At 44.0% G+C, this 20,000-nt stretch overlaps 1 protein-coding gene across 2 annotated transcripts in view; it reads left to right on the forward strand.

Moving 5' to 3' along the window:
- vav3a (vav guanine nucleotide exchange factor 3a) overlaps positions 1 to 20,000 on the forward strand; it is a 123,074-nt gene that overhangs the window by 101,924 nt on the left and 1,150 nt on the right. Inside the window, exons 23-28 of one of the 2 annotated variants that reach the window (XM_036935164.2) lie at positions 967 to 1,083; positions 8,559 to 8,646; positions 9,255 to 9,384; positions 14,355 to 14,435; positions 16,037 to 16,188; positions 17,054 to 20,000. The exon at positions 17,054 to 20,000 is cut by the window's right edge and continues 1,150 nt beyond it. In XM_036935164.2, coding sequence (XP_036791059.1) covers positions 967 to 1,083; positions 8,559 to 8,646; positions 9,255 to 9,384; positions 14,355 to 14,435; positions 16,037 to 16,188; positions 17,054 to 17,098 — 613 coding nt within the window. In that variant the 3' untranslated portion in view covers positions 17,099 to 20,000. The remainder of the gene's footprint in view (positions 1 to 966; positions 1,084 to 8,558; positions 8,647 to 9,254; positions 9,385 to 14,354; positions 14,436 to 16,036; positions 16,189 to 17,053) is intronic. The other variant, XM_036935166.2, reaches the window with a different exon arrangement.

Below are 20,000 nucleotides of genomic sequence, written 5' to 3' on the forward strand. Positions count from 1 at the left end.
GTTACCATACCATTAATTATCAAGTTACCACACCATTAATTATCAAGTTACCATACCATTAATTATCAAGTTACCATACCATTAATTATCAAGTTACCACACCATTAATTATCAAGTTACCATACCATTAATTATCAAGTTACCATGCCATTAATTATCAAGTTACCACACCATTAATTATCAAGTTACCACACCATTAATTATCAAGTTACCATACCATTAATTATCAAGTTACCATACCATGAATTATCAAGTTACCACACCATTAATTATCAAGTTACCATACCATTAATTATCAAGTTACCATACCATTATCAAGTTACCACACCATTAATTATCAAGTTACCATACCATTAATTATCAAGTTACCATACCATGAATTATCAAGTTACCATGCCATTAGTTATCAAGTTACCATACCATTAATTATCAAGTTACCATACCATTAGTTATCAAGTTACCATACCATTAATTATCAAGTTACCATACCATTGATTATCAAGTTACCATACCATTATCAAGTTACCATACCATTGATTATCAAGTTACCATACCATTAACTATCAAGTTACCATACCATTAATTATCAAGTTACCATACCATTAATTATCAAGTTACCATACCATTGATTATCAAGTTACCATACCATTATCAAGTTACCATACCATTGATTATCAAGTTACCATACCATTAATTATCAAGTTACCATATCATTAATTATCAAGTTACCATACCATTAATTGTAGGCTATAGTTGAGTAAAATCCTTATTTGTGAGTGTAGGTTAGACTGTTTGGTAGTTGTTCTGTCACTAGATGTGTCCTCTGTGTTTCTCAGTATATCTAACCCCCCCTATTCAATTCAATGCTGCTTTATCTCCTCAGAGGCACTTACATTTATCATACTGTACGTGCTACCTGTGTATGTATATATAGTTCTGTAACTGTCAGTGCCTCCTGGACTGTAGGTTTGCTGGGCCCATGGAGAGACTTCAGGCTGAGGCAGAGCTGATCAACAGAGGGAACAGCACCTACCTGGTCCGCCACCGGAGCCGCGAGTTCACAGAGTACGCCATCAGCATCAAGTAAGTGAGCAACATGGTACAGCACAGTACAGCATGGTACAGCACAGTGCAGCATGGCACAGTATAGCATGGTACAGCACAGTACAGCATGGTACAGCACAGTACATCACAGCACAGCATGGCACAGCACAGTACAGCATGGCACAGTATAGCATGGTACAGCACAGTGCAGCATGGCACAGTATAGCATGGTACATCACAGTACAGCATGGCACAGTACAGCATGGTAAATCACAGTACAGCATGGCACATTACAGCATGGTACAGCACAGTACAACATGGCACAGCACAGTACAACATGGCACAGCACAGTATAGCATGGCACAGTACAGTACAGCACAGTACAACATGGTACAGCACAGTACAGCATGGTACAGCACAGTACAACATGGCACAGCACAGTACAACATGGCACAGCACAGTACAGCATGGCACAGTACAGTACAGTACAGCACAGTACAGCAAAATACAATACAGTACAGCATGGCACAGTACAGTACAACATGGCACAGTACAGTACAGTACAGCACAGTACAGCACAGTACAGCAAAATACAATACAGTACAGCACAGTACAGCAAAATACAATACAGTACAGCATGGCACAGCACAGTACAGCATGGCACAGTACAGTACAGTACAGCACAGTACAGCACAGTACAATACAGTACAGCATGGCACAGTACAGTACAACATGGCACAGTACAGCACAGTACAGCACAGTACAGCAAAATACACTACAGTACAGCACAGTACAGCAAAATACAATACAGTACAGCATGGCACAGCACAGTACAGCATGGCACAGTACAGTACAGTACAGCACAATACAGCACAGTACAATACAGTACAGCATGGCACAGTACAGTACAACATGACACAGTACAGCACAGTACAGCAAAATACAATACAGTACAGCACAGTACAGCAAAATACAATACGGTACAGCACAGTACAGCAAAATACAATACAGTACAGCACAGTACAGCACAGTACAGCAAAATACAATACAGTACAGCACAGTACAGCACAGTACAGCAAAATACAATACAGTACAGCACAGTACAGCAAAATACAATACAGTACAGCATGGCACAGCACAGTACAGCATGGCACAGTACAGTACAGTACAGCACAGTACAGCAAAATAGAATACAGTACAGCATGGCACAGTACAGAAAAATACAATACAGTACAGAACAGTACAGCAAAATACAATACGGTACAGCACAGTACAGCAAAATACAATACAGTACAGCACAGTACAACACAGTACAGCAAAATACAATACAGTACAGCACAGTACAGCAAAATACAATACAATACAGCATGGCACAGTACAGTACAGTACAGTACAGCACAATACAATACAGTACAGCATGGCACAGTACAGTACAGCACAGTACAGCAAAATACAATACAGTACAGCATGGCACAGTACAGTACAGCACAGTACAGCAAAATACAATACAGTACAGCATGGCACAGTACAGTACAGTACAGCAAAATACAATACAGTACAGCATGGCACAGTACAGTACAGTACAGCAAAATACAATACAGTACAGCATGGCACAGTACAGTACAGCACAGTACAGCAAAATACAATACAGTACAGCATGGCACAGTACAGTACAGTACAGTACAGCACAATACAATACAGTACAGCATGGCACAGTACAGTACAGTACAGTACAGCACAGTACAGCACAGTACAGCAAAATACAATACAGTACAGCACAGTACAGCAAAATACAATACAGTACAGCATGGCACAGCACAGTACAGCATGGCACAGTACAGTACAGTACAGCACAGTACAGCACAGTACAATACAGTACAGCATGGCACAGTACAGTACAACATGGCACAGTACAGCACAGTACAGCACAGTACAGCAAAATACAGTACAGTACAGCACAGTACAGCAAAATACAATACAGTACAGCATGGCACAGCACAGTACAGCATGGCACAATACAGTACAGTACAACATGGCACAGTACAGTACAACATGACACAGTACAGCACAGTACAGCAAAATACAATACAGTACAGCACAGTACAGCAAAATACAATACGGTACAGCACAGTACAGCACAGTACAGCAAAATACAATACAGTACAGCACAGTACAGCACAGTACAGCAAAATACAATACAGTACAGCACAGTACAGCACAGTACAGCAAAATACAATACAGTACAGCACAGTACAGCAAAATACAATACAGTACAGCATGGCACAGCACAGTACAGCATGGCACAGTACAGTATAGTACAGCACAGTACAGCAAAATAGAATACAGTACAGCATGGCACAGTACAGAAAAATACAATACAGTACAGCACAGTACAGCAAAATACAATACGGTACAGCACAGTACAGCAAAATACAATACAGTACAGCACAGTACAACACAGTACAGCAAAATACAATACAGTACAGCACAGTACAGCAAAATACAATACAGTACAGCATGGCACAGCACAGTACAGCATGGCGCAGTACAGTACAGCACAGTACAGCAAAATACAATACAGTACAGCATAGTACAGTACAGTAGAGCACAATACAATACAGTACAGCATGGCACAGTACAGTACAGCAAAATACAATACAGTACAGCATGGCACAGTACAGTACAGCACAGTACAGCAAAATACAATACAGTACAGCATGGCACAGTACAGTACAGCACAGTACAGCAAAATACAATACAGTACAGCATGGTACAGTACAGTACAGTACAGTACAGCAAAATACAATACAGTACAGCATGGCACAGTACAGTACAGCACAGTACAGCAAAATACAATACAGTACAGCATGGCACAGTACAGTACAGTACAGTACAGCACAGTAAAGCAAAATACAATACAGTACAGCACAATACAGCACAGTACAGCACAGCACAGCACAGTACAGCACAGTACAGCACAGTACAGCACAGCACAGCACAGTACAGTACAGTACAGCATTCACAGCACAACACAGCACAGCACAGCACACACAGTACAGCATTCACAGCACAACACAGCACAGCACAGCACACACAGTATAGTACAGCACAGTCACACCCTGCAAATAGTCCTCTTAAAGCTTGCGTTAATTATTAGTTCTGTCAGTGCTAGTGAGATGCTAGTTCAGTCCTACCATTGACTTTCTGCACAGACTGTACTGTATGTTGCGCTGCTCTGGATAAGTGGATGGGCTGAAGGACGGCATTGGACAATACATACATTGTATTGTGCATTAAAAAGAAATGTACAAAATAATTACAACAATGAGGTGAGGCGTGCAGGAGTTACGATTCTGATAAGTGAGTGCTACAGTAGAGTGGTATTTGTTTTACGTGCTGTTTAGCATTGCTGCAAGCACATGTAAACCTCATGTGAGGTAGATGGGAAAATAACACTTTTGCATGTGATCACTGTATCATTTCAGTCCCCCCAGGCTGTTTGTATGCTGTAGATAGACAGATTACGGTCCTGTATGTTCAGACAGGTTGAAACATGCCAATGATACGCAGGGTAAAAAAACTAGATGTTTTATTGTCACATACTCCAGATAGGTGCAGTGTTGTTTTACAAGGTCAGCCATAGCACCTAGTACATAGTTCTAGGTTTAAGTGCCTTGCCCAAGGGCACATCAGCAGATTTTTCATCAGCTCGGGCATTCAAACTAGTGTTCTTTCAGTTACAGGCCCAACGCTCTAACCGCTAGGCTACCTGCCACCGTAGGCTACCTGCCGCCGTTTCTGCCCCAAGTTGGGTTGCGACACTTCTTCCCTGAAGGGAGCCGGTAGAGCTGAGAGAGAGAGAGAGAGAGAGAGAGAGAGAGAGAGAGAGAGAGAGAGAGAGAGAGAGAGAGAGAGAGAGAGGGAGAGAGAGAGAGAGAGAGAGAGAGAGAGAGAGAGAGAGAGAGAGAGAGAGAGCTGCTCTGAGAGGCTGCTTGAAACATTCCCTTCAACTCCACTTAATTCATCTCCTCCTTTTTCCTCTCTTACGAAGGCAGAGCTTTTCAATGCCTTCCAGTTTCACCAGAGCTGAAGTCTTAATTGCTCGCGTGTGAAGCATGCCACTGCAGCACTGGTGAAGAAACCCAGAGAGACTGTTAGACAGCCTGCTCAAGGTTATTTAATCCATCACAAAGAAAACGAGAGGAAAAGAGAAAAAAGAAAACTCTGCATCTGCGTGGAAACTGCATTAAGAAAGTGTTTGAAACAGACAATGCCCTATCCTTGGCTCTGCATCACACTGCTGTGGTATTGAGGCCCTGCCGCCTTCCTTCCACAAGCTACAGCGACTCCAGCCAAGAGGGTCCAGTCAGTCTAAATTAAGCTCTGGCATTTCAGTGTACAATAGGCCCGTCACTGGGGTTTGTTTTGGTGCGTAGAATATGGATTAGGCCATATTATTGGGGGATTACGGCTCTAAGAGGGAGATAAGAGGATAATAATGGAGACTAATAGAGATCAAGAGAGGACAGGGCTTTCTTTGAGAGAGACAGACAAAAGGGGGCTGACTCTATTGGCTCTGTGTCTCTATACCCTCCCCTCCTCCCTGCCCCACTCTGCCCTGCTGATACCCTCTAAATGGGGGCGACTGCCCTTCCATCAGCCCCCTCCCCTGGTCCCGTGAATACCAACTGGTAATGAGGAATGGTGCCCCTGTCAATCGACGTCTACACACATACACACACACACCCCTCTCCATCACTCTTGTGTCAGAAACCCAACCTGGTCTCAGGGCATTTCGTATGGAATGTATTCATTTGTGGGTATCCATCATCCATTTCATATGATATGTTACGAACAAATTCTAATTTGTTGTGGCTCACATTGGGTAGGGGGCTAACGCTAGCTTTAGCTATCTGGCTAACGTTAGCTAGGTTATGGGGTTATGGTTTCAGGTTCCTTAATGAACCTATTAAAACTCACGGACGATAAGTAAAGCTTAAACCAAGTTTGTTCTCCCATTGGGTCATACAGCTGCATAAGACATATACATATTTCCACCAGTGGTAATATATACCCCAATTTTGGTCTCCTCCTTCTCTCTAAACATTACATATTTAATACTAGGCAGGAAGTTACAATTGAAGTCGGAAGTTTACATACACTTAGGTTGGAGTCATTAAAACTTGTTTTTCAACCACTCCACAAATTTCTTGTTAATAACAAACTATAGTTTTGTCAAGTCGGTTAGGACATCTACTTTGTGCATGACAAAAAAAAGTAATTTTTCCAACAATTGTTTACAGACAGATTATTTCACTTATAATTCACTGTATCACAATTCCAGTGGGTCAGAAGTTTACATACACTAAGTTGACTGTGGCTTTAAACAGCTTGGAAAATTCGGGAGATTTATGTCATGGCTTTAGAAACTTCTGATAAGCTAATTGACATAATTTGAGTCAATTGGAGGTGTACCTGTGGATGTATTTCAAGGCCTACCTTCAAACTCAGTGCCTCTTTGCTTGACATCATGGGAAAATCAAAAGAAATCAGCCAAGACCTCAGAAAAAATATTGTGGACCTCCACAAGTCTGGTTCATCCTTGGGGGCAATTTCCAAACACCTGAAGGTACCGAATTCATCTGTACAAACAATAGTACGCAAGTATAAACACCATGGGACCACGCAGTCGTCATACCGCTCAGGAAGGAGACACGTTCTGTCTCCTAGAGATGAATGTACTTTGGTGGAAAAGTGCAAATCAATCCCAGAACAACAGCAAAGGACCTTGTGAAGATGTTGGAGGAAACAGGTACAAAATCTATATCCACAGTAAAATGAGTCCTATATCGACATAACCTGAAAGGCCGATCAGCAAGGAAGAAGCCACTACTTTTTGGAGAAATGTCTTCAGGTCTGATGAAACAAAAATAGAACTGTTTGGCCATAATGACCATCGTTATGCTTGGAGGATAAAGGGGGAGGATTGCAAGCCAAAGAACACCATCCCAACCGTGAAGCATGGGGGTGGCAGCATCATGTTGTGGATGTGCTTTCCTGCAGGAGGGACTGGTGCACATCACATAATAGATGGCTTCATGAGGGAGGAAAATTCTGTGGATATATTGAAGCAACATCTCAAGACATCAGTCAGGAAGTTTAAGCTTAGTGGCAAATGGGTCTTCCAAATGGACAATGACCCCAAGCATACTTCCAAAGTTGTGGCAAAATGGCTTAAGGACAACAAAGTCAAGGTATTGGAGTGGCCATCACAAAGCCCTGACCTCAATCCTATAGAAGATTTGCGGGCAGAACTGAAACAGTGTGTGCGAGCAAGTAGGCCTACAACCTGACTCAGTTACACCAGCTCTGTCAAGAGGAATGGGCCAAAATTCCCCCAACTTATTGTGGGAAGCTTGTGGAAGGCTACCCAAAACGTTTGACCCAAGTTAAACAATTTAAAGGCAATGCTACCAAATACTAATTGAGTGTATGTAAACTTCTGACCCACTGGGAATGTGATGAAAGAAATAAAACCTGAACTACATCATTCTCTCTACTATTATTCTGACATTTCACACTCTTAAAATAAAGTGGTGATCTAACTGACCTAAGACAGGGACTTTTTACTAGGATTAAGTGTCAGGAACTGTGAAAAACTGAGTTTCAATGTATTTGGCTAAGGTGTATGTAAACTTCCGACTTCAACTGTAAGTGATACGGGACACAAACTGTTCCTTCTCCCTTAAGGTGACCTGACCTGACCTGACCTTGACCCCCTTTCTCACTAATCCACAGCTCTCCATCCTTATCAGTGCCTGCCAACATGTGATTATACTTCCTTTACTCAATACATTCCAAGCTTAATTACATCCACCATATACCTTCCTCCTACAGATAACCATTCACTTCTGGTGTAGACCCAGACTTTGGCACCCCTCATGTCTCCAGTATAACTGATGATTAACAATCTTTAAAGTTTAGAAAGCTGAACCCAAAGGTTAGGGGTTAAGGTTAGGAATTAGGTTAAAGGGTTAAGGTTAGGTTTAGGGGAAGGGTCAGCTGAAAGGGTTAAGGTTAGGATTAGGATTAGGGGAAAGGTTAGCTAACATGCTAAATAGTAGCAAAGTAATTAAAAAAGTAGCAAGTAGTTGAAAAGTTACTAATTAGCTGACATGCTAAAGTTGTTCATGCAGCGATTCAAACACGCAACTTTTGGGTTGCTAGACGTTTGCGTTATATGCCCACCCATCCAACCCTACCATTCACCCTCCTTTTGTTTTTGCCTTGATTAATCTTCTGTTTTATGTTAACATACCATTCGTAACATTTCATACTAATTAGCGTGTCCCTGGTTTACAGTTACTATGTAACGTGTAGTCTATGAGACCAGGCTGCAGAAACCTTTGGGCCCATGCATTACCATGGCAGCGGTCGCTCCGCATGGGTCTACTGGGGGATCGATCTCAATGATCACCAGAACATTACACTCATCCCTTATTCATGGCCCACAGGTACAGCAATGACGTGAAGCACATCAAGATCCTGACCAGAGATGCCTGCTTCCACATCGCAGAGAACAAGAAGTTCAGGAGTATATTAGTGAGTTTCCCTTTCACAGCAACACCTCTGCATTTCGCACATAAATAAATCACTCAGCGTTTCTTTAATTAAATGTCAAAACATGAATTTATTTTTAGCCCCTTGCTGTGTGAAAATAGCTCTGATTAGAGGTAGATTACTGGTGTGGTTTACTTTACTGCCCGTAGGCCTTGTAGAGAGTTATAGACAGGGATCGGTCCAGGGTGGATTGGATGTGTTCTCTCCCTTCTATTCACCCAGGATTGTGTTTCCTTCAGCTGCGGTTAGAAATGAGATTTTACTGTTAGTCCTACTCTGTACGTGTATGCTAGTTTTATTTCACCCAAACTTTTAATCTTCATATTAAGTTAATCATTTTGTTGATTTCATTTAATTGGTATTGGACAGAGGACATTTTAAAACAGATTTAGAATTATATAGAGCACACTACTATTTTTTCATAAATCATTTTCATGCCAATGGTATTGTTGTGTGAGGCTATTTGGCTAACTGTGAGAATGTGTGTGTGTGCCTGTGTGTGAATGTGCGTGTGCCTGTGTGTGTGTGTGTGTGTGTGTGTGTGTGTGTGTGTGTGTGTGGGTGTGTGTGTGTGTGTGTGTGTGTTACAGGAACTAATTGAGTACTACAAACACCATTCATTGAGGGAAGGCTTCAGAAGCCTGGACACCACACTGCAGTTCCCCTACAGAGAGCAGGAGAATGCTGCTATGCTCCACACCAACAGACCCGGAGGAAACAGTGAGTATAAAAACAACACAACACAACACGAATCTAGAACCAAAAAGGGTTATTTGGCTCTCCCTATAGGAGAACCTTTGAAGAACCCCTTTTGGTTCCAAGTAGAACAATTTTGGGTTCCCAAAGACCTAAAAAAGGATTCTATCTGGAACCTGAAATGGTTCTCCTATGGGGACAGCCGCAGAACCCTTTTGGAACCCTTTTTTCAGTGTTCACATTAAGGCACTGCCTCCTTTAGGTCTGTAGTCAGGACCTGTAAATAACAATCAAACACTTCATCATTGAATTTCGGTTCCTATCATGGGATGACTGCCTACCGTGATGCTGAATACTAACCTCCCAGGAGAGATAGTTGGCTAGGTACATTCATGCATGGTTTTGTTTTGGATAAGCTCTTTGCTGAGACAGTGAAAATACAAATTATACTGTATACTGCTCTTTCTTTTTACTGTCTAGAGACGGGATGCAGGTCTAGTGGCAGTTCTAGAAACAGGCTTTTTACTGTCTAGAGAAGGGATGGTCTAGTGGCAGTTCTAGAAACAGGCTTTTTACTGTCTAGAGAAGGGATGGTCTAGTGGCAGTTCTAGAAACAGGCTTTTTACTGTCTAGAGAAGGGATGGTCTAGTGGCAGTTCTAGAAACAGGCTTTTTACTGTCTAGAGAAGGGATGGTCTAGTGGCAGTTCTAGAAACAGGCTTTTTACTGTCTAGAGAAGGGATGGAGGTCTAGTGGCAGTTCTAGAAACAGGCTTTCTACTGTCTAGAGAAGGGATGCAGGTCTAGTGGCAGTTCTAGAAACAGGCTTTTTACTGTCTAGAGAAGGGATGGAGGTCTAGTGGCAGTTCTAGAAACAGGCTTTTTACTGTCTAGTGAAGAGATGCAGGTCTAGTGGCAGTTCTAGAAGCAGGTTTAGTAGAAAAAACAGGAGAGTTTGTTATGAACAGTACCACAGAAACCTGGCTTAGAATGGTGTTGCTATGGCTGCGATAGCTGGCTGATAAGTCTTGGGTAAAGAGTGTGTGCTGGGTGACATTTCAATGTGAGCACAGCAACACACCTGGAGAGAGGACAGGTGGTTCACAGGATGATTATGATTGCTCCAATTTCAATCTCTCATTCAATCTCTCATTGGCAGATTTAATTAGTCATTAGCTGGTCGTTTTTGTTGCTTAGAATATGTTGTATGACGAAACAAATGACATTTTGAACAGTTTGTTTTGGAATAGTTGTATAGTGAAATTAGCAAGACATTGGCTCAAAAATGTGTACTATAATCAAATAGTGTATAGTATCTGACACTTTCTGTGGTTTGTGGACTGGTTTGTGGACTGGTTTTTTGACTGATTTGTGGACTGGTGTGTGGACTAGTGTGTGGACTGGTTTGTGAACTGGTGTGTGGACTGGTTTGTGGACTGATTTGTGGACTGGTTTGTGGACTGGTGTGTGAACTGATTTGTGGACTGGTGTGTGAACTCATGTGTGAAGTGGTTGTGAACTGGTTTGTGGACTGGTGGGTGGACTGGTTTGTGAACTGATGTGTGGACTGGTTTGTGGACTGATTTGTGAACTGGTTTGTGGACTGGTTTGTGAACTGATTTGTGGACTGGTTTGTGGACTTGTGTGTGGTCTGGTTTGGGAACTGGTTTGTGGACTGGTTTGTGGATCGATTTTGTGGACTGGTGTGTGAACTGGTTTGTGAACTGGTTTGTGGACTGGTTTGTGGACTGGTGTGTGGACTGGTTTTGTGGACTAGTTTGTGGACTGGTGTGGGACTGGTTTTGTGGACTAGTTTGTGGACTGGTGTGTGGACTGGTTTTGTGGACTAGTTTGTGGACTGGTTTGTGGACTGATTTTGTGGACTGGTTTGTGGACTGATTTTGTGGACTGGTGTGTGGACTGGTTTTGTGGACTAGTTTGTGGACTGGTGTGTGGACTGGTTTTGTGGACTGGTTTGTGGACTGGATGGTTCTGAATCTGTTTCTAGTTCTAGTTTTAATAGAAGTGATTCTCAATCAGAGTCAGAATATAGTGGTGGTCCCTGTCAGTTAAAACGGTGTTAGTAGCACTGTGTTACTGTATATCATGAATACTGGATAGTCCCGTACTGCTGTTACAGCGTGGATAAGAAGACAGCAGAGACAGAGAAGTGGCTTGTTGGACCCCATTGGTGAGGAAGGGGTTAAATGCAGTACCCGACGCCGGCAGCACACCCGCAGCACTGGAGCCTCTCTCTGGGGTTGATGGAGAGTTTATGACGCATCGCAATCAGTGCTGAGATTAGATTTCATTGTAGCACCATATGTCACCGTGTGAAAAGCGCAAGAAAAACTCCCAGGATTCGCTGAAGGTCGTGTTGCAAGTGCTGGGGAAACAAGACAGAACAGAAAGGAAGAGGATCATAGGGAGTCAGAAGCTGGATGCTGCATGTCTCACTTTTCATTTCGCTTGTCACTCAAATGGCTCTTGAATGTCTCTCGGCCTAAAAACAAACACACATACAGAGAGGAAGGATGGAGAACAACACTTCCCTCACTGAGAGAATTGAATTCCAACCTGTTTGTTTTCTCTCTCTCTTTTTGTTATCTCTCCTTCGCTCTCCCTGTCTCTCATCCTCTCCTTCTCTCTCATCCTCTCTCCTTCTCTCTCCTCCTCTCTCCTCCTCTCTCATCTATCCTTCTCTCTCCTTCTCTCTCATCCTCTCTCCTTCTCTCGCCTCCTCTCTCCTCCTCTCTCCCCCTCTCTCATCTATCCTTCTCTCTCATCCTCTCTAAGGCCCCGACTCATAGAATTCAGCTCCATTCTTTACTTGTAAATCACTCTTTTGTTCAGTTGTTCATTTCTACCAGCATGGCTGAAATGCCAATGCAGTTTATGTTCTGTTTTGGACATGACTCTGCTGTGTATGTCTACATATCTCAAAACCCTCCTGGTCCCTGTCGATTTATACCATCATCAACCCTAGCAGCATCAGACTTCCCAGTTGGAAAATGGAATGAGCAGGATGGAATAAGCAGGATGGAATAAGCAGGATGGAATAAGCAGGATGGAATAGGCAGGATGGAATAAGCAGGATGGAATAAGCAGGATGGAATAAGCAGGATGGAATAGGCAGGGTGGAATAAGCAGGATGGAATAGGCAGGATGGAATAAGCAGGATGGAATAAGCAGGATGGAATAAGCAGGATGGAATATGGAATAAGCAGGATGGAATAGGCAGGATGGAATAGGCAGGATGGAATAAGCAGGATGGAATAAGCAGGATGGAATAAGCAGGATGGAATAGGCAGGATGGAATAAGCAGGATGGAATAAGCAGGATGGAATAAGCAGGATGGAATATGGAATAAGCAGGATGGAATAGGCAGGAAGTTTGGCAAACCAGGGAATTTGGAGAAAGTTACTGGGTGACAACCTTAATCAACTCTCTTGGGGACCTTAGCATCGCTGGTGGTCCATCACACATGGGTAATATGTAGGTTATTACCTGCATGATACAGTATGTGTCTAGAGGAAGCTGGCTCCTCAGAGGACACAGTATGCGGAAGGAAACAAGGAAACATATTTCCTGCAGAGGAGAGAGAGATATAACCTACAGATATTAAAATGCTCATCAGATTTCTCCTCTGATCTCCCTCGCTGTGATAGAAACCAGGCTTGGCTTTCAATGAGCGTCTTTCTAATATCAATTTTTAGAGGATATGCTTGCGAGAGTTGACCAGGGAGTCTGGTTGGTGGTGGGTATGTTGCTTGCGTGCCCGCACACTCGTGTGTGTGTGTGTGTGTGTGTGTGTGTGTGTGTGTGTGTGAAGTTCGTATTCATATGATTATGACCCAACACAGCAGACAGTGGGTTGTTAGTCTGGATAGGCAGCGGTGGCTCATGAATAAAATGTCTCTGTGTGAGGCTGCATAGCAGCAGTCGTTAGGCCTGTGACTGTGAGCAGGGTAAACATATTGCATGGTTGACATCAGCTCTGTTGCATTGCTCTGGGCCTGCTGGTCAGACGGGGATTCATATGGTAGCAGGATGAGGGCCAGAACTGCCAGAGCGGATAGCAGGTGCATGGGGTGGAAGGGTGCTTGAGAGGGGTAAACACGCGCACACACACACAGTCTGGACACAAAGAAACACAGTTGGGTAAATTTCATTTCAATGCTATTAATGTCAATTCAATATCTCATAAAATATGAATGGGCAGCGTTTGAAAAATGTACTGTATGTTAAATAAATCAACGTGTCCATTTATCGGAAATCAACACATTCTTAAAAGGAATGGACATTTTCGAATAACTGATTTGAACTTCAGTTCTGTCCCTGGATGGGTTTTTGAATAGAAATGGAAAGTAGTCCAGCACAGCATTCTACGGGGGGACCATCATTTAGCTCAGTGAAGATGCTGTAGTTGTTTGGGTTTCTGGTCAGAGGATATTTTCATGTCCTATCAAACTGCACTGTTCTGCTGCCAGCTACTTATTTTGCCTGTAAACTTTGAGTTGGGATTAAACATGCTTTCCCTTCGCTTCTCTCTCCTTTATTCTACCCTCCCCTCTTCCCCTCCACTCCTCTACCCTGCTTTCTCCACTTTCCTCCCCTCTTCCCCTCTACTCCTCTACCCTGCTTTCTCCCCTTTCCTCCCGTCTTCCCCTCCACTCCTCTACCATGCTTTCTCCCCTTTCCTCCCCTCTTCCCCTCTACTCCTCTACCCTGCGTTCTCCCATTTCCTCCCCTCTTCCCCTCCACTCCTCTACCCTGCTTTCTCCCATTTCCTCCCCTCTTCCCCTCCACTCCTCTACTCTGCTTTCTCCCCTTTCCTCCCCTCTTCCCCTCCACTCCTCTACCCTGCTTTCTCCCCTTTCCTCCCCTCTTCCCATACACTCCTCTACCCTGCTTTCTCCCCTTTCCTCCCCTCTTCCCCTCCACTCCTCTACCCTGCTTTACCCCCCCCCTCTCCCCTGCCCCTCCCCTGCCATAGCCCCATTGCTCTGTGGGCTGACTTATGTAACTCCTGCCGGCTACAGCTTTGTTCCTCCCTCCTCCGCTCCTTTCTGGTCAGGTACAGGTACCACTTTTTATTTCTTCTCCTTTCATTTTGGGCCCTGACTGTTTAGCATGCGCAGTGGGCCACATCTCACATCTCAGCTCCCTCCATCTGCCTGGGAATGTGTGTGTGTGTGTGTGTGTGTGTGTGTGTGTGTGTGTGTGTGTGTGTGTGTGTGTGTGTGTGTGTGTGTGTGTGTGTGTGTAGGTGTGTAGGTGTGGGTCTGTGTGCATGTGTATACATAGCGTTTGTTTGTATTTGTGTTACCACCAAGATATGGCCCAAGTAGATTGACCCTGACTGGGTCATCATATCACACCCCAGTGACCCTGAATGACACCTCTGCAGACCAATCAAAATGCCCTATTTAAGCTGTCAGGCCAGTGAAGCATCTTTCCACAGCAGGAGTAGTATTACAGTCCAAACCTGCCAGAGCTAACCAGCTCCAGTTCCATATCTGTCTTTCCCCATTGTTATCTTACTGTGTGCATGACTGCAGCTCATAGACAGACAGACAGACAGACAGACAGACAGACAGACAGACAGACAGACCGGTCTACACCTTGTCTTCACAAGCCAAGGTATTTCACATCAGCAACAGCAGACACACACACACACACACACACACACACACACACACACACACACACACACACACACACATGCCCACACAGTCAGCCAGCCAGCCTGCCTTTCTCTCTCTCTCTCTCTCTCTCTCTCTCTCTCTCTCTCTCTGTCTCTCTCTCTCTCTCTCTCTCTCTCTCTCTCGCCCCCCCCCCCCCCCTCTCTTTCTCTCCTGGCTGTATTTCAGATGGGATGTGTTGAAGCATCATAATAAAACAAAGATATGGTCTAATCACAGCACTGTACTGTACAATACACATAGAACATGTATGAGGACATAATCGTGTGTATGCAGTCTATGGTCTGTTAAAGATAACGTAGCATCCAAGTAGAGACAGATTGGAGGAACCTTTGAGTGTTCCTCCCTTCAAACGCTCTGGTTTGTAATTAACCCAGCCACCCGTTTGAGTGTGGATTACGCTGTTGACACAATCAAGCCCACAATCAAAACACTTCCTTTGGACCTGGCTTTGCACATATCATTTATTTAAATGGGGCTGGACTAGAACAGGGGGAAAAGGGGGGAGAGAGAAGAGAGTGATGCGATTATGCACGCCTCCACATCTCCCTCCAGACGGTGTCTGTCTGGGGTGAAAGAGAGGATAACATCCATCTCAGTGTGAGAGAGAAATATGAGTTGGTCTTATGTAGAAGCTGACTTCTTACTTTGAAGTGTATGATTAATCATCCCTCTCGTTTTCTTTTCTCTTTCTCTCTTCACTCCTTTATTTGCTTTTTTCTCTCTCTCTCTCTCTCTCTCTCTCTCTCTCTCTCTCTCTCTCTCTCTCTCTCTCTCTCTCTCTTTCTCTCCCTCTCTCTCTCTCTCTCTCTCTCTCTCTCTCTCTCTCTCTCTCTCTCTCTCCTCTCTCTCACTGTCTCTCTCTCTCTCTATCTATCCCTCTCTCTTTCTCCCCCCCTCTCTCGCTCTCTCTCTCTCTCTCTCTCTCTTCCCCTTCTCTCTTTTTCTCCCCCTCTCTTCTCTCTCTCCACAGTGTTCACCCCTAAGGTGATGGGTGTGGCGATTGCCCGCTATGACTTCAGCTCCAGGGACACCAGAGAGCTGTCTCTACAGGAGGGAGATGTAGTCAAGATCTACACCAAGTCAGGAGCCAATGGCTGGTGGAGGGGAGAGGTCAGCGGCAGGGTGAGTGGTCCCTCCAGACGCCAATCAATCTCTCCATCCAATCACCTATCTGTTATCCCTGTGGGGAGGTGTTCCCACTGGGGAATTTTTTTTGAATCAACATTGTTTCCACGTCATTTCAACCCCAAAAAATCTGCGTGATGACGTTGAATCAATGTGGAAAATGTATTTGATTTTCAAAAAGGGCATTTAGTATTTTATTACCCAACTTTTAATGATATGGTAAAATGTATTTATTGATTTCACGTTGAATTCACGTAAGTTGAAATGAAAACTACACGTTGCCCAGTGGGTCTCAGATAATGTGTGTGAGTGTGTTTGTTCGAGCTGCTGTGTAGAACTGAGATCTGTCCCTGTTATTGAGCCCTGGTGTCTGTCTGTCTGTTGACTCTGCTCTAGTGATCACTAAACAGTGTTCTGGAGCAGAGCACTGCACTGCTGCCCGTCTTCAGAGTGGAATAGATGGATCGGTGCTAGCTAGTATCGCAATACTCTAAATGCCATTGTGGTTGTGGGAATAGAGCTTCTCTCTCTCTAGTGAGTCATATAATACGAGGAAGTAGGCTGGTGAAGGACTGCTGCTGGATGCTATTATCCCTGCACAGCTGTAGCCTTCACAGACAATAAGCTAACATGCTAACTCGTTTCAGCTTACTGGTTAGCTTTTTAACTGGATAAAAAGCTAACTGGTTAACTGGCTAATAGGCTAATCACTCTGCCAGATGCCTATTGAAAAGTACCACCATCATAAGCCACTCAGGTGTCGTCTTAATACTTTTCAATGGCTGGTAACAACAGGCCACAAACACCCACACACACAGTGCCGCTATATTTTTAACAATCATTTTTCTTCTTTTTATCGCAGGTGGGCTGGTTTCCATCTACCTATGTGGAAGAAGGAGAGGAGTGAGAAAGAAAAATACTGTTTGGTTTAGTACTGGACCCTTTATGGTTGATCTGACAGATTGCTGAGAAGGGACTTCCTTATCTGGGATTCCAGCCCTCCTATTGGCTGTTAAGTCAGTGACGTCCCAGAGACCTTTGGGAAAAGAGGGGTTTCTCGATGAACTAGTTACTGGTTCTCTCTGCAACTGACTAATGACTGGTTCTCTCTGCAACTGACTAATGACTGGTTCTCTCTGCAACAGACTAATGACTGGTTCTCTCTGCAACAGACTAATGACTGGTTCTCTCTGCAACAGACTAGTGACAGGTTCTCTCTGCTCTGCTCCACCACTTCAACAGCTTTGTTGTCAGCAGGGGAAGGACCTTTGCCAGATCCCAGCTCTCTCCTTCCATCCCTCCCTCTCTGCCTCGCTCCCTCTGTCAATACTGCTACCGCAAGTTGTCGCTGAAATATTTAAATGCTGCCCATCCATCTATCCATCCATCCATTTATCCATCCGTCCACACCACCCAGAATATAGCAAAGACTGTCTAAGGATTTGGAAAAGTGAAAGAGAAAAGAGAGGGAGAGAGAAGAGACACACACACACAGGGTGGCAGGTAGCCTTGTGGTTTAACCACTGAAAGGTCGCTAGTTCGAGTCCCCAAGCCGACAAGGATAAAAATCTGTCAATGTGACCATGAGCAAGCTACTTAACCCTAATGCTGTCATGAAACGCCTCCCACACCCATCCTCACAGATTACAATCTCTGTCATTGAACACGACACACGCACAGGTTAACTTTTATTGGGATGAATCTGGTCCTGGAGGCAGAGCTGAGCGGGTTTCGTTAGCTGGTCCAGCCACAAAGTCAAAATTGTTTATATCGTTAAAAATATTAGCTTTTTTTATTTTTATTTAGGGTTAGGCACAAGGTTAGCAGTGGGATTAAGGTTAGGGTTAAGATTAGGGATTAGAGATTTTATTACTTTGTGGCTGTGGCAGCTAGTGACCACCCTGCAGAGCTGCCTCTAGTACATGAGTCATCCCAGTAAATACCAACCTGCCACACACACAAAAGATGAGAGAGAGGGATGTTGGGGGATATCATCGCCACCCCGCCCCTCATGTTCTCATCTCTCCAGCTGTACAGCAGGCTGGGTTAGGGGCTGTCGCTGTGGGTTGATCTGATAGGGACCTGGCTGGTTTGTCAGGGAACAAGCTAGTGATGTGATGCTCTGATTGGCCTGTAAACACGGTCTCCTGTTACCCCTACTGATGGGGCCTCCAGCCCTCTGTCTTCTGTATCTTTCTTTCTTCCTCTCTCTTTCTCCCTTTCTCTTTCTCCCTCTCTCTTTCTCCCTCTCTCTTTGTCTCTCTCTCTTTCTCCCTCTCTCTTTGTCTCTCTCTCTTTCTTCCTCTCTCTTTGTCTCTCTCTCTCTCTTTGTCTCTCTCTTTCTCCCTCTCTCTTTGTCTCTCTCTCTTTGTCTCTCTCTCTTTCTCCCTTTCTCTTTCTCTTCTTTTAACCCCCCCTTTCCTCCCATTTCTTCTTCTCCTTTTCTCTCTCCACTCTCCCCTCCCCTCTCCCCGGAAGGGGGTTTCCAGTAGACGTTCCAGGCAGTGCCTTCCTTCCTTCATAATCCTCTAATGTGAGGGATTTAGCAACATTTGAGGGAATAATGACTTCACTCAGAAACACACTCAGGCAGGCGGATCAGGCCGTATAATAATGTAAAAGTCACCACAGACAATGCAGTGTAATAGTCAGTACAGAAGGAAATGGGAGGTGATGCTCGCCAAATCACAGCTCACACCAGTGATCAGTGTTTTCACTCATACGGCTTTTTAGTCCCAATGCAATTGCACCAGGATCTGTTTTCCATAGTCTGAACCCTCTGACTTTGATTGACAGGTTTATGCTATGCCACAGCGTGTTAATTACTGTTCTGTGAGGTGATAGTTCAGGTGGTGGCGTCTGGGAGGAGAGCTGCAGGACAAAGACACACGCGGGCACAAACACACACACCGCACAGCCATAACCATCTTCAGTTCACCCATTCATCACCCATACATACTCCATAGTATAATATTGAATGATCATACAGTACATACGTGATGTATATATTATTATAACGATTATATTGTGCAACAAAACATATGCAATCATCAGGGTTATTACTATAAAGGGGAGGTATTCAATGCCTCAGCAATGTCCCTGTCTTCTGGGTCGTATTCACTAGGCACCAAATTGGAGCAAGCAGACTTAAACAGAAATGGACTACCTGAACAATAATCAACGCTCATATTCGTTTTCAATTGTTTTGCTACGGTGTGCACTAATGAATACAACCCTGCTGTCTTCCTGTGGTTCTTTTGTGTGTTGATGCTGGTCATTGAGGCACAAAATGGATTATGATGTGAATCTGGTCCTCAGAATGCTGGGAAATGTAGTGTTTTACAATACTGTATGTCGCAAGGGAAAGTAGTGTTTGAACTGTAGTAAGGAATAAGTGTAGTGAAAGACTGTCCTCTCCTGTGACTCTCCTGTGACTCTCCTGTGACTCTCCTGTGACTCTCCTGTGACTCTCCTGTGACTCTCCTGTGACTCTCCTGTGCTTATTTGAACTGTTTCCCAGCACAATGGCATTATGCTTTTTTGAAGTGAAGGCAGCTCAAATTCCAGCTGAACTATTGGTTTCATTTGTTTTAATGTGCAAGCCATCTGGATAATGTCTTGATATGATGAAATGTGTATAAGAGATGTATTTTTTATTTTTGAATTGTTTTGATGGAATGTGATAGTGTGTGTACAGGTTGCATTGTGAAGTGTCCCCATCCACCCCAACTCTGTTTTCTAACTGCAGTGCATGTTAGCTACCACCAGATGGCAGCAGCATAAGCACATCTTTCCCCTCACCTCTTTCT

This window comes from Oncorhynchus mykiss, chromosome 11 (assembly GCF_057628025.1).
Source record: "Oncorhynchus mykiss isolate SJ-2025 chromosome 11, ASM5762802v1, whole genome shotgun sequence".
Taxonomy (NCBI): Eukaryota; Metazoa; Chordata; class Actinopteri; order Salmoniformes; family Salmonidae; genus Oncorhynchus; species Oncorhynchus mykiss.